At 33.8% G+C, this 12,163-nt stretch overlaps 2 protein-coding genes across 2 annotated transcripts; one reads left to right on the top strand and one right to left on the bottom strand.

Annotated features, from left to right (window-relative positions):
• The first annotated feature begins 1,231 nt into the window (after window positions 1–1,231).
• LOC132030753 (putative clathrin assembly protein At5g35200) lies at window positions 1,232–7,508 on the top strand. Its single transcript, XM_059420492.1, has 16 exons — window positions 1,232–1,472; window positions 2,898–3,028; window positions 3,112–3,181; window positions 3,303–3,400; window positions 3,726–3,867; window positions 3,950–4,050; window positions 4,519–4,602; window positions 4,737–4,787; window positions 4,895–4,960; window positions 5,043–5,108; window positions 5,213–5,293; window positions 5,523–5,600; window positions 5,866–6,006; window positions 6,098–6,176; window positions 6,297–6,412; window positions 6,890–7,508. Exons 2-16 carry the CDS (start codon window positions 2,954–2,956, stop codon window positions 7,439–7,441), a joined length of 1,800 nt encoding a protein of 599 aa, XP_059276475.1. The 5' UTR covers window positions 1,232–1,472; window positions 2,898–2,953; the 3' UTR covers window positions 7,442–7,508.
• A 2,090-nt stretch (window positions 7,509–9,598) lies between these two features.
• Window positions 9,599–11,349, bottom strand: LOC132030751 (UDP-glucuronate 4-epimerase 1-like). The gene is given in 2 exon segments (XM_059420491.1): window positions 9,599–10,695; window positions 10,698–11,349. Coding segments are annotated over 2 exon segments (1,293 nt in total). The 5' UTR covers window positions 11,146–11,349; the 3' UTR covers window positions 9,599–9,850.
• Window positions 11,350–12,163: the final 814 nt, after the last annotated feature.

The raw sequence follows: 12,163 nt of genomic DNA, 5'->3' as shown, positions 1-12,163 counted from the left end.
GCGAGGTTAGGGGTTCGAGTCCACTGAGGTTATTTTGGATACTCTGCTAGTTCTTATTTCTATGTCTCATTGCTTTGTTTCTTAATTTTTTTTTAATGCATATTCTTCTTTTTTATTCTTATGTCTATGTCTCATTGCTTTGTTTCTTAAAATTTTTTTAATGCATATTCTTCTTTTTTATTTTTACCAGTTGTCTCATTGCTTTGTTTCTTAATTTTTTTTTAATGCATATTCTTCTTTTTTATTTTTATCAGTTGACTTTTTCTTTCACTACTTACTTTGCTTTTTTTTTTTTTTCCTTTCTAATTTGTCAAACTTTATCGTGGAAAAAAGCCTAAAAAAAAAAAGAAGAAGAAGAGAAAAATTATCACTTCCTAATCTGAATAGAGTAGTTTTCTTTATGCTGGTTTGCCTTTTTGGACGACCGTCATTTATCGTTAAAGGCAAGCACCCAGGAACTTGAAATCCTGGATCCGCCACTAGTGGTAGATTGAGTTGAATGTTCTAAAATTGAATTTAGAGGAAGTCAAGTTAAGTTGATAAAGTCGGTGGTGATGACCCAATTATAATTAAAACTAGAGGTTGTCGTCTTCAAAACCATCTAGATGATTGATAGACTAAACCTACAAATTAATGAATCTGCTAACAAACTTGTCATAAATAGGTAGAATGACTATAAATTCAAAGAAAGATTTTATTTTTGGTCAATGTATAAATAGGGATTGAAAGAAAAGAATCTTTCTATTTAGAACTTAGAATCTTTTGTTTGATAATTTTTTGGAGCCACAACACGGGGTCTCAATTCTCAATATTAAGTATGAATCATAGTTTAAATATTTATTAATCTATTTTGTGTTCCAAATATTAGAAAATTATATGACAAAGTAAAACTATCTCTAACAAGATAACAAACTCATTTTCTATAATCATTTACTATAAGAAGTCACACACTCACACTCAGGGAAATGCAAGAAATAAGTGCATGAACGATCTGCCAACTACAATTAACCATTTGTGGGAATGGTTGAATATATTAACTTTCTTATGAATTTAATTAACTTATACATTGACATTGTAAATTCTTTTATATTAATAGTATATTTTAATCTTTGTGTTTTGGTGTTTGTCTAAAAGGAAGTTTTTATATTGATTCGGAACACACCAATTATTTTGTTGGTTATGTAAAACAATAACAGATACTCTATAATATTTGCTACACTTTCAGTGCATAGAACTCAAACCACTATGTCCGGTCTTTAGCGAATCCAAAAATGTTTAATTTTCCAATTTTTTCTTTTTTATATATATTTTTCATTTAATGGAACGGCCAGCTTTTTGCTCCCCAGGCTTCTGTTATGATCATATATTATTTAAGTGATAATACGTGCATAATAAGAGCATGGTTTTCTCTTTCCCTCATCATTGTTAATTTAATTACCCACTCAATCACCGGACGGCGATCGGTTCCCGTGGTAATCATTTCCTCTTTTACTTGTATTAATCGTGTTCATAATTCATATATATGTATATGTTCAGGTAATCATGCATGTATTCATAGATGAATATGTTTACATGATGACATTTATATCTATTTTCTTTATCCATTTCTGAAGTCTTGGTGAATTACGCTAAAATCGTGATTCAGAATGCTTATCCCAGTTTTATTCTATTACAGTATTCCATTTTATTTCACGTGGGTAATGAATCATAGATATCTCTTTCACTTTTCCCCCTTTACTTACCGTAATAACCTTAGTAGATCCATAATGGTGTTTCACTTAGCTTGCAAATCAACATGTCTGTCTGTTATAACATGATTGTTCCTTGTTCCATATTCTTTGTTTATTTTCACATGCCTCAACGGCGGTGGGTGCAAGATTTAAGGTTTCTAAGCACTGATCATTCCATTTTTGAAATTATGGATTTCAGAATTTGACAATTGTTAAACTTTAGCGATTTTGTCACATATACGCACACACGCACATATTAACTTGTGTAAAAATACTGTCTTCTGGCATCTGTGGATTAGCTCTTAATTACTCGATAAAAAAGTAAAACTGAGCCGAAATAACAAGGATAGAATAAATGTAAAAGAGGCACGAGTTTTGACTTGTCTGAACTTACCATACAGTAAGCTTATACTAATACTCCCTCCTCCGTCCCATAATAAGTGTCACCTTAGCCAAAAACACGCATATTAAAAAATCAATAATACAATGTAAAGTTTACTAAATTACCCCTATATAATAAAAACAAAATATTTTTTCCTCTTGATTAGAACATGCACAAGTAGTAATCCTTTGACATTGGGAATCCAACAATTCTAAGTTACTATGTGACTTTACCAATCATCATTTAGATGTTACTTTAACTTATCAGTTTTTGTCTAAGGGTAGAATTGGAAAAAAATTAGCTAATTCATGTCTTGGTTTCCTAAGGTGACACTTATTATGGGACAAATATTTTTGGCTAAGGTGACACTTACTATGGGACGGAGGGAGTATATTGCAGGGGTGTCTTAGCGCAGGGGACTACATTGTTCCCCGGATGTAATTGCGATTGTTAATGAATCACATTTTTGTTTTTAAAAATCTTAGTTTTGAGGTAATGAAAGTGTGAGCATTTGGCTTGAAATGAATCTTTCTTTTGGTGCAGAGTCATATCATTAGTATGATTTCATTCTTAAGACTGGTTTCCGATTATCATTCAGGAAACTAAATTCTTAATGGGATGCTAGGTTTTGTTAACTCGCGTATTTTTTCTTGGTTACTCACAGAAAATTGTCAGTGATTCGTTCTGTAAATGTGACAGTTTATATATAAACGATTGTGAGAAGCTCACGGGACTGAAAGAATACAAAATGCATCATGTGAAACTTGTTGCATGTCTTTTTCCAGGTTCTGTTGGGTAATTCATTACAACATTAAGTTGTAGCGGGTTCTGATTACGGCATATGGCGAGAAAAGCTTTTGGCGCTTTAAAAGATTCCACAATGGTCGGGATGGCCAAGGTTAACAGCGAGTACAAGGTGAACTTTATCTTCGAATATTACTGTTTTTAGTCTTAATTTTGACCTAGAGAAACCACTAATTAAGATTTTTTTTCCTTCAGAAACTAGATGTTGCTATACTCAAGGCCACAAACCATGTCGAAGTACTGCCAAAGGAGAAGCATGTACGAAGTAAGTTCAATTTTCAACTTGCACATAACAAACATTGAGTTTTGAGTTTTTCAACTCAGTGTTATATATGAGCCTTTTGAGTTTTGACTTGACATTATAAGTGCACTTATTCTTTTTGCAGCTCTTTTCAATGCAGTTTCAGGCAACAGACCTCGGGCAGATGTTTGCTATTGCTTACATACTCTCTCCAAGAGGCTCGCCAAAACGCGTACTTGGCAAGTATGATCCAAAGACACCATGCTAGCTAGCTATTTGTTTTATTTACTTTTACTTCAACTAATGCATTTAGTTCTTTTTGCCAATTGCTGTTTTCTTGTACTACTATTCTTTTATTTATTCTCTGTATGACCATCTTTTGTGCTCTTCTACAAACTATGTAAAAGAGACAAATGTTCACAGACCAATCGCACACTTTCATGGTTTTATCTATCGAAGCAGTGGATTAAGTTATAAATCAGACAGGACTACTTGTATGTTATTCTTTGTGGTTGAAGTTCAGATGTTCTTTTCTACTGACGATTCCTGTATTTCATTTTTTCTTTAGGTTGCCCTAAAAACTTTAATTGTTATCCATCGTGCTATGAGGGAAGTTGATGTTTCATTTCTTCAAGAGCTTGTTAATTATAGTGCTCATAGAGGCCATTTGTTAAACCTAACACATTTCAAGGATGATACGAGCACCAATGGTACACGTCCCCTATATTTTTGTTTATCATAAAATTCATAAAATGACCATATGCATTAATTCTTCTGGTTTTGATTGTGAAGCATGGGACTATTCTACATGGATTCGTTCTTATGCTTTATATCTGGAAGAATACCTTGAATGCTACTGCTTAGTGAAATATGATTTTCAGAGAGAACGAAAGGTATGCTATTTTCCTTGAAAGAAAATAATATGTACTGAGTTCCATTTCTTGAATTATTTTGGAAACCTTCCGTCCCATTGACACTTCTTTAATTTTTTAGTCTGTTCCCAAGAAAAATAACACCATATGTCTAGAAACTCTTAACTTTAAACTTCTCATTTTACCTTTAATAACATGTCTTACAGTACTAGAAATGTCATGGTAATGAACACATATTCTAGTCTATGGTACTTTTGATATGTCAATGATCATTCTTTCTTTCTTAAACTTCGTGTTCGTGTTCGTGTTCAGTCAAATTCCCTCATATAAAATGAAATATAGGGAGTAATTTATTTATTCGTCCATCTCAATATGATCATCGCTCTTGAAGTTTTATAGCCAAATTCAGTTTTTCCAATGAAATTATAGTTCTGTTTCAAACTGCAAGTCTTTTTATTTTGTTATGAAATTGTTGTTGATACTAAACAGAGAATGAAGGAGCTAACTACCCCAACCTTGATAGAGACAATACCTTGTTTACAACAACTGCTCTCTCGCCTTCTCGCTTGCCAGGTGATGATCAACCAAATTACAATTTGTTTCTTTTAATCTTTCAAATTTTCATTTAAGTAAAAGTTTCCTGTATAATGTTCTTGTACCGATACATTTGCTTTGCTTTAGAGGAATAATGACTACCATATTTTCAGCCAGTGGGAGCAGCTCAATATAATTTCTTGATTCAGCATGCCCTTTCAATTGTGAGTAATTACTGAATGTCCTTTCACCGTATAATTCAGTAACTTCATTTGGCTTCAATGCTTTTCAGTCAAAAATCAACTTATCATTTATATTCTGCTTAATACAGGTAGCAGCAGAAAGTGCGAGTCTCTATGTAGCGATTGCTGATGGGATGCTTAACTTAGTGGACAAGGTACGATATAATCCAAATATTTGGTTTAATGTCAAATCAAATTGTAAAAAAAGAAAATGTATTGAGTAATAACCTTCTGCAGTTTTTTGAGATGCAACGTCATGATGCGGTCAGAGCACTTGAAATCTATCGAAGGGCAGGAGATCAAGTATGTTCATTTTCTTGGTATACATGCATGCTTATATTAAGATCGACTCATTGACGTATTGTGCATATTTTGTTTTAATACTTGGAATTATATGTGATATGCAGGCGGCAAAGCTATCTGAGTTCTTTGAGATATGTAGGAACCTTGATTTTGGACGAGGTCAGAAGTACGTTAAAATAGAAAAGGTAATCCATTTTGATATTGTATTTTATTCCTTTTGGTGCCAAATTTCTTATTTCAAGTTTCTCTTGATTTCATCCCTTGTTTATTCTCTCAATCTCAAACTATAAACAAGCACTATCAGATCTCTAAGTTTGTTTGATAATGTTATTTTTTCCTCAGAGACTTTGATAAAGTAACGTTTACTTTTTATTGTTTGTGGCATGCTATTTATTTTCTAAACACAAAATACAGCCGCCTGAGTCGTTCATATTAGCAATGGAAGAGTACTTGACGGATGCTCCAAAACCTCTAATGCTTACATGGAAGCCGGTATGTTGTAAAGTATTGAATGTGTATATGTGTGTATATATTTATGTGTGTGTGATGGAACTTTGTCTAAGGGAATAAAAAACTTGTTAGAAAAAAAAGTTTATGGTCTTATAACTATCATAAGCGAATGCAAGATCAAGAGTTAGTTGATTAAGAATGGGTGTGATCTTGTGAATATTGATGTATAGTTGAACCGATAGAACTCGCTCTGAATCCGTCTCTGCTTACTATTAATGATATTTTTCCTTTTCCTTATGCCAAACAGGATGATGATGACAGAAATACCAAGGTCATTGCTGTTCCTGGATCCAAACAAGAGACTGATGAAGGGCAAGAAACCGAAGTACAAACGAAAGAAGAGAGTAACACGGAAACTCCAGCCCCGCCCCTCATTCCTGACCTTTTAGTAAGGGCTTCTTAACCTAATTTAATACTCCTTTCAAATGGAAAATGGGATTGTTTAATGATTCAGCATAGCTAATTATAAATATTTGCAGTCTTTTGATGAGCCAAGTGAAGATCAATCGGCTGCACTTGAAGATAACAACGCCCTAGCTTTAGTTATTAGTACACCTGGTATATTTTTCTTTCTTCTTCTTCTTCTTCTTCTTCTTCTTCTTTATATTACTCCTATAATTTGTCAAAAGCAGAAGAGTCAAAGCTTTCTACTAAATTTGTTCATTACATTATGTGTAGATGAAGTGTCAAATTCTTTGAGCAGTTCAGACCAAAGTAGTCAACCTACAGGTTGGGAATTGGACCTCGTTGCAGCATCAAGTTCTAACCAGGGGGCGTCCATGGATAATAAACTGGTTAGCCTTTTATTATACAAGCAGACTTACTCAAAGGAAACTATTTTTGTCAGTGGCATTATTAGAATCTGTACTAAAAATTGTCTTCTTCTATGTGAAGTTACATGTTCATCAATGTATCAAATTGCAGAAAAAGCATTTTAATTAGGACTAGTATTTTTTATGAGTTGCTTCCATCCACTGAAGTGTAATTGAACGTTCACACTGTCAGCTTAATTGAAATATATGTACTTGTAACTGCCGATAATAAGTGGAATCGTTAACCTGGAGAATAGGGCAGATAACCTGCTATCATAAGCTAACTTACACTAACAGCGCAAGAAGTAGTTGTATTGTCTGCGTATGAAATAAGACAGATAGCATGCTATAATAAGCTAAATTATGCTGATAGTGCAAAAAATGATTTGCATTTTCTGTGTATATAATGTCAATCCTTTCATCTATTGTGTTGAAACATTTCTGTGCCCTATTTTCCAGATACAGGGAGGTGTACTCGATAGATCAAAGTTGGATAATCTATACGAAACAGCAATGGCAAGACAGAATATTGTAAATGACCCTTACAATAGGGAAGTTTCGTCGTCTAATCCCTTTGAGGTAGCTGATAATTCCCAGGATGCATTTTATAATCCAACCAACTCTGGAGCAAATGGTGCACAGATGGCTGCTATGGCTCACTACCATGACTATGGTGTTTTTATGCAACAACAGATTAATGCCAATATGTCTCAATCACAAGAACAATTCATCGGACAACGCCAAGCCTTGATGATGCAGCAGCAAATGGCTATTGTGTCTCTGCAACAGCAAAATGCTGGAACTATTCAAGAAGAGAAACCGCAAATAATTCAAGAAAATATAACTGATGTGCCTCAACAACAACTAGAAGGACCACCAGCATTGGCCAATAATGACTCCAATCCATTTGGGAATCCTTTCACTGACCAAGATCTTACAACTCATCATAGTCCATCTCAGAATCTGTCTAATGTATCTCAAAATCAAAGCTCACCAGCTAGTTTAATCTAATTTCATTTGTAACTGCATGCAATTCACGGTACCTAGTAGCAGATGCGGATCCGGGATTTAAAGTTGGGAATTATAGGTTCGTACAGTGATCTTAAGATTTCACAGCAGAATATTTATAAATAGTTTTAGCATTTCTTGATACATATACAGGATTTGGACCCCAAACTTATAAGTCAACTCCGCCCGTGCCAAGTGGGAAGCCAAACTAGATTGTTGCAAGATGGAAACAAGAGGTGGAATCTAGATTGAGTTATGTGGATTTAACTTAATCCAGTACTTTGGGGTCGAGCTATATATATATATATATATAGATATGTAAAGAGTTCAAAGTATATATACATAGAATAAGTTCATGCTTATTCTGAACCGACAATAGATCCCTTCTCGGTTAGATTCTTTTGGCTGGTTCTTCTAGTCATATTGACAGTAAGTTTTTGCTATATTCCGTGGAAATTATTCATGTTGATTCCATGTAGTTCATGTTTGTGTTAGCAGTAAATGTAAATAAAAATTAAACAGAGTATTTAATCAGAAAACATATTTTTTCCTCCTTTCTCCATGTGCACCCTTTTTTTTTTTTTTTTTTTGGGTTTCTTCTAGACTGATTCTCTTGTTTTTGGAACTTGGTATGGTGAATATTATTTTCGTTTCCCCTCTTGGTGCAATGTATTTGGAAAAAAGAAGGTGAAAATCAATAGAATACTGAATGATCTTTTCAAGTACTCCCACCAGTACCATAGTCCACAAGAACATCTCATTAGACGCAAATTAAGGATATAGCACATCGAATGGAAAAATTACTTCCTTAGTTCTTTTGTCCTAAGTCAATTTTGATAGTCAACTTTAATCTAGTTAAACCATTAAAATGTTTAGTACAGTTAAACTTATCTAAAACAAGTTAATAACTATAACGATCATTTCTTTTTCGGAACCGATTTTTAATATTTTATTTTATCGTATGTTCTCTATAATTTAATAGCTAAAAAAATATTCAAAGAACCGACGTGGTTAGAAATTTGACTGTATTAAACTTCATTAAAATCTATGTTACTAAAAATGTGATGGTCCCGCGAATGGGAAAACAAAAACTCGAATTAAGCAAAGAATTGAGAGTGTCGGCGGGAAAAATCCAAGACACATGCAATAGGAGCTTTACAGGTGCCCACAGGTTGCAGCCCAATCCATCACTCACATGGGTGTTGGGCCCCCACCATTAAACCCGTAGCCGTATTTCACGCTGTGATGGTCCTTAGCTGTCTCCTATCTTTGCTGTCATCAAGGATATTAAATTCATCCAACTCTTGAGTTTTACTACTACACCTAATATCTCGCATCCTATGTTTGGAATGGAAATACCATCTCTATTTTAGCACTTGTTTTCTTTGTAATGTAATCTATTACCATGAACCAAAAATGACATACCTAATTCTATAGTTATGGAAAAATCTCTATACTTGTTTTCTTTGTATGTAATCATCGAAAAATGATATATGTTTAAGGTCAACCAGTGCTGCATAAAGTAGAACGAAATGAATAACGTCTTCTTCATACAAAGTATTTTGTCATATGTTATGATTTTTCTGACGCAAATCAAGATTTATTGGATCAATGTCCTTTGAATACCTACTATTTCATTAGGAAAAATATTTTTCCGACTCAAATTATATGATATTATTTGACAATTCATAAAATTTAAGAAAAAATTTTAAAAAATTGAAACTCTGATCTAAACAAGGCTTAAATATTTGTATAATTATAAATCATCACACGAAAAGTAAAATGAGATCTAAAAACTTCCAAAAATGTGACATTCTTTTGCGACATACTAAAAAAAAATGTCACGGGACAAAGGAAATATGGAGTAGTAACTTTTGCTTAAAATTCTTGCTAAAGATGAAACAGAAAACATTGGAGGAGTAACTAATTGATATTTACTTGAGCACACATCCTGATGTGTCAATGCAAATTAAGTTCATAAAACGAGGGGGAAAGAATGACCAAATGAGAATAAAAACCGCAACCTTATAATAGTACTTTGATTTTGATTCCAAAGGAAGATTAAAGGATACTATAAGACATGCTAGTTTTACTTGCATGCTATACAAGTGCTTTATATGCTTTCAATTCAAAGAGTACAATTAAAAAGTGCAAATGCCATTGATAGAATAAGCAGCTTTAGTATCCTTTACAAGGAAAGCAAGTAATAATAACAACAATAATAATCTAACAAGGGATAAGGAGTTCTTCAATCTTCTTCACTCCTCCTTCCCCAAGAAAAGAATAATATTCTTTTTCTTTCTTTTTTCTCTTTTCTTTCACCTTTCTTGCGGTGATTTAAAAAAAAAAAAAAAAACGTAAAATCTAAAAATTCTAAGAATAACCAAATAAAAGAAAAAAGTAAACCAACAATTATTTTACAGACTTTTCTTGACTGTATCCATAATAAGAGAGATACCACCTAACAAATTTCCTCAACCCGGTTTGCAAATCGGTTGTCGGTTTATACCCGAGTTCTTTTCGGGCCAAACTGATATTCGCATGTGTAAACGGAACGTCACCGTTTCCAGGCATATCCAAAACATGTTTCTTAGCTTTAATCTTCAAATGCTTTTCCAACATAGCAACCATCATTGGAACAGTAACAGGTGACGTATTACCCAAATTAAAGATCCGATAAGGAGCGGGTCTCCGTTTCTTCCCACCCGACCCGGTACTCTTCCCAGCTGTATCAAGTGACCCCACACACCCTTTCACTATATCATCAATGTATGTAAAATCACGGGCCAAATCGACCCGATTCTTGCCCCGATAAACCGTGATCGGTTTCCCTTGCAATATATTCCTCGTAAAACTAAAATACGCCATGTCGGGTCTACCCCACGGCCCGTAAACCGTGAAAAACCTCAATCCAGTTATCGACAACCCATATATATGATTATACGTGTGAGTAATTTCCTCGCCCGCTTTTTTTGTGGCTGCATATAACGAAGCAGGTTGATCCGTCCGATCCGATTCAGAAAACGGTACTTTTTCATTTAACCCGTAAACTGAACTGGAGCTGGCCCATACAATAGCGGGTTGTGGGTTAGCATTTTTACAAGCTTCAAGAAGCGTAACAAGTCCAGCAATATTACTATGAACATAAGATTGTGGATTTTCCATTGCGTAACGCACACCAGCCTGCGCAGCTAAATGCATAACATGCGTAAACGCTACAATATCAAATAGCTTCACTAACATACGCATGTCGTCACATCACCTTCAACAATAAAAATATTCTGAGAATTTAAAAGATTTTTTCTTGCTTTCTTCAACGTGGGGTCGTAATAATTGTTGAAATTATCAATCCCAACGACGCCGTCGCCACGTTTTTTTAAAGCGATTGAAACGTGGGAACCAACGAAACCGGCTGCACCGGTAACAAGTACGGACATACCATTGACACGGTGGATTTGAGCGGAATCACGGACTTGTTTTTCCCAATGAAGACTACCCCATGTAGAGGAAAGATACCGGGTACCGGAATCCATGAATGACTGGAAACTCAAATAGGAGGCCGTTAAAGCAATCAAGAATAATGCCCATAAGAACATTGTACTTGTTGAAGCGAAACATCTGTGGAATTGACGGTTAACGGAGTAATAAGTTTTGTCTTTGAATTTTCCTGGTGTTGATGGAATGAATTCCTCTTCCAATCCCCTCATTTTCTTGAAAATCTAAAAAGCAAGAAATTGTTAGAAATGAAATGAAAGAAGGAAACTTGTGGGGTTGTTTTGAAAGGAAAATTGAATCTTTTTTTGTGAATGGTAGATGCAGAGGAAAATGGTGAGATTGTTTTTCTTCTTTTTTGTGTCTGCACCTGAGGAAAGGAAGAAGAAAGAAGAGGAATATATATATAGAAGAAATAAAGCTTTGAATAAACGCGTGAACGCGTTAAAGAGTACTGACGGGAGATAAAGAAATTATTGATGAGAGAAAGAGAGAGTTTCGAGGAGACAGCTAATGCCAAGCAGTGTAAATTTAGGAAACTGGATTTTTGCCTTTTTAGAAAGTGAGAAAGGGATGGGTAAAAATAGAAACTGTAATTGGATAATGTTTTATTTTTAGGTGGAAGTTTTAGCACACCTTATTTTAATTTTTTATTAATTTTTTGTAACTACTTTTAAGTGCTTCAGCAAAACTTTTTCCATGGGATTGAATTATTTTGGTCACATTCTTTATTTAGATCAGAGAAAATGCTCTAGCAATTAAGCCAATTGGAAACAAAGAAAACAATTTGTTAATTAAGGTGTTCTGCCTACAATTTAACTATAAGAAAATAATTCTGCAAAAGTTATTTTCAGGTTTCTTATAAAATATATAATTAAAACTAAATTTGTGAATAGGTAAAAAAACAATTGACATGTGAGACACCAAGAGTAAGAGTGGAAATTACAATTATTGCTACACTCAATTCTTATTTCCTTGAAAAAATATTTGGGACCTTAGGTAAGTACATGCTTTAATTAAGCTATTTTTGTAAGCCGTACAAGGAGGCACACTTGGTGCAGCTTGCACGTCGTAATAAAATATTTATTGTAATTTTTCTTGATAACTATGCTTAGAGAAGGTTCTATGAAGGTCCTGACGATATAATATGTTAAAGATATTACTATTTTGTAACAAATTGGTATTATTAATAAAGCTTTCAAACATTTAAAAAGGTATTGTGAAAACATTTTA

The sequence above is a fragment of the Lycium ferocissimum genome, chromosome 9, assembly GCF_029784015.1.
Source record: "Lycium ferocissimum isolate CSIRO_LF1 chromosome 9, AGI_CSIRO_Lferr_CH_V1, whole genome shotgun sequence".
NCBI classification, from domain to species: domain Eukaryota; kingdom Viridiplantae; phylum Streptophyta; class Magnoliopsida; order Solanales; family Solanaceae; genus Lycium; species Lycium ferocissimum.
This window is presented reverse-complemented; position numbering and strand designations above follow the sequence as displayed.

Coding starts and splice junctions, on each gene's coding strand:
- LOC132030753 (XM_059420492.1), top strand. CDS start 2,954: ATGGCGAGAAAAGCTTTTGGCGCTTTAAAAGATTCCACAATGGTCGGG. Junction 4,051..4,518: donor ATTTTCAGAGAGAACGAAAG/GTATGCTATTTT, acceptor GATACTAAACAG/AGAATGAAGGAGCTAACTAC. Junction 4,961..5,042: donor TGCTTAACTTAGTGGACAAG/GTACGATATAAT, acceptor AACCTTCTGCAG/TTTTTTGAGATGCAACGTCA.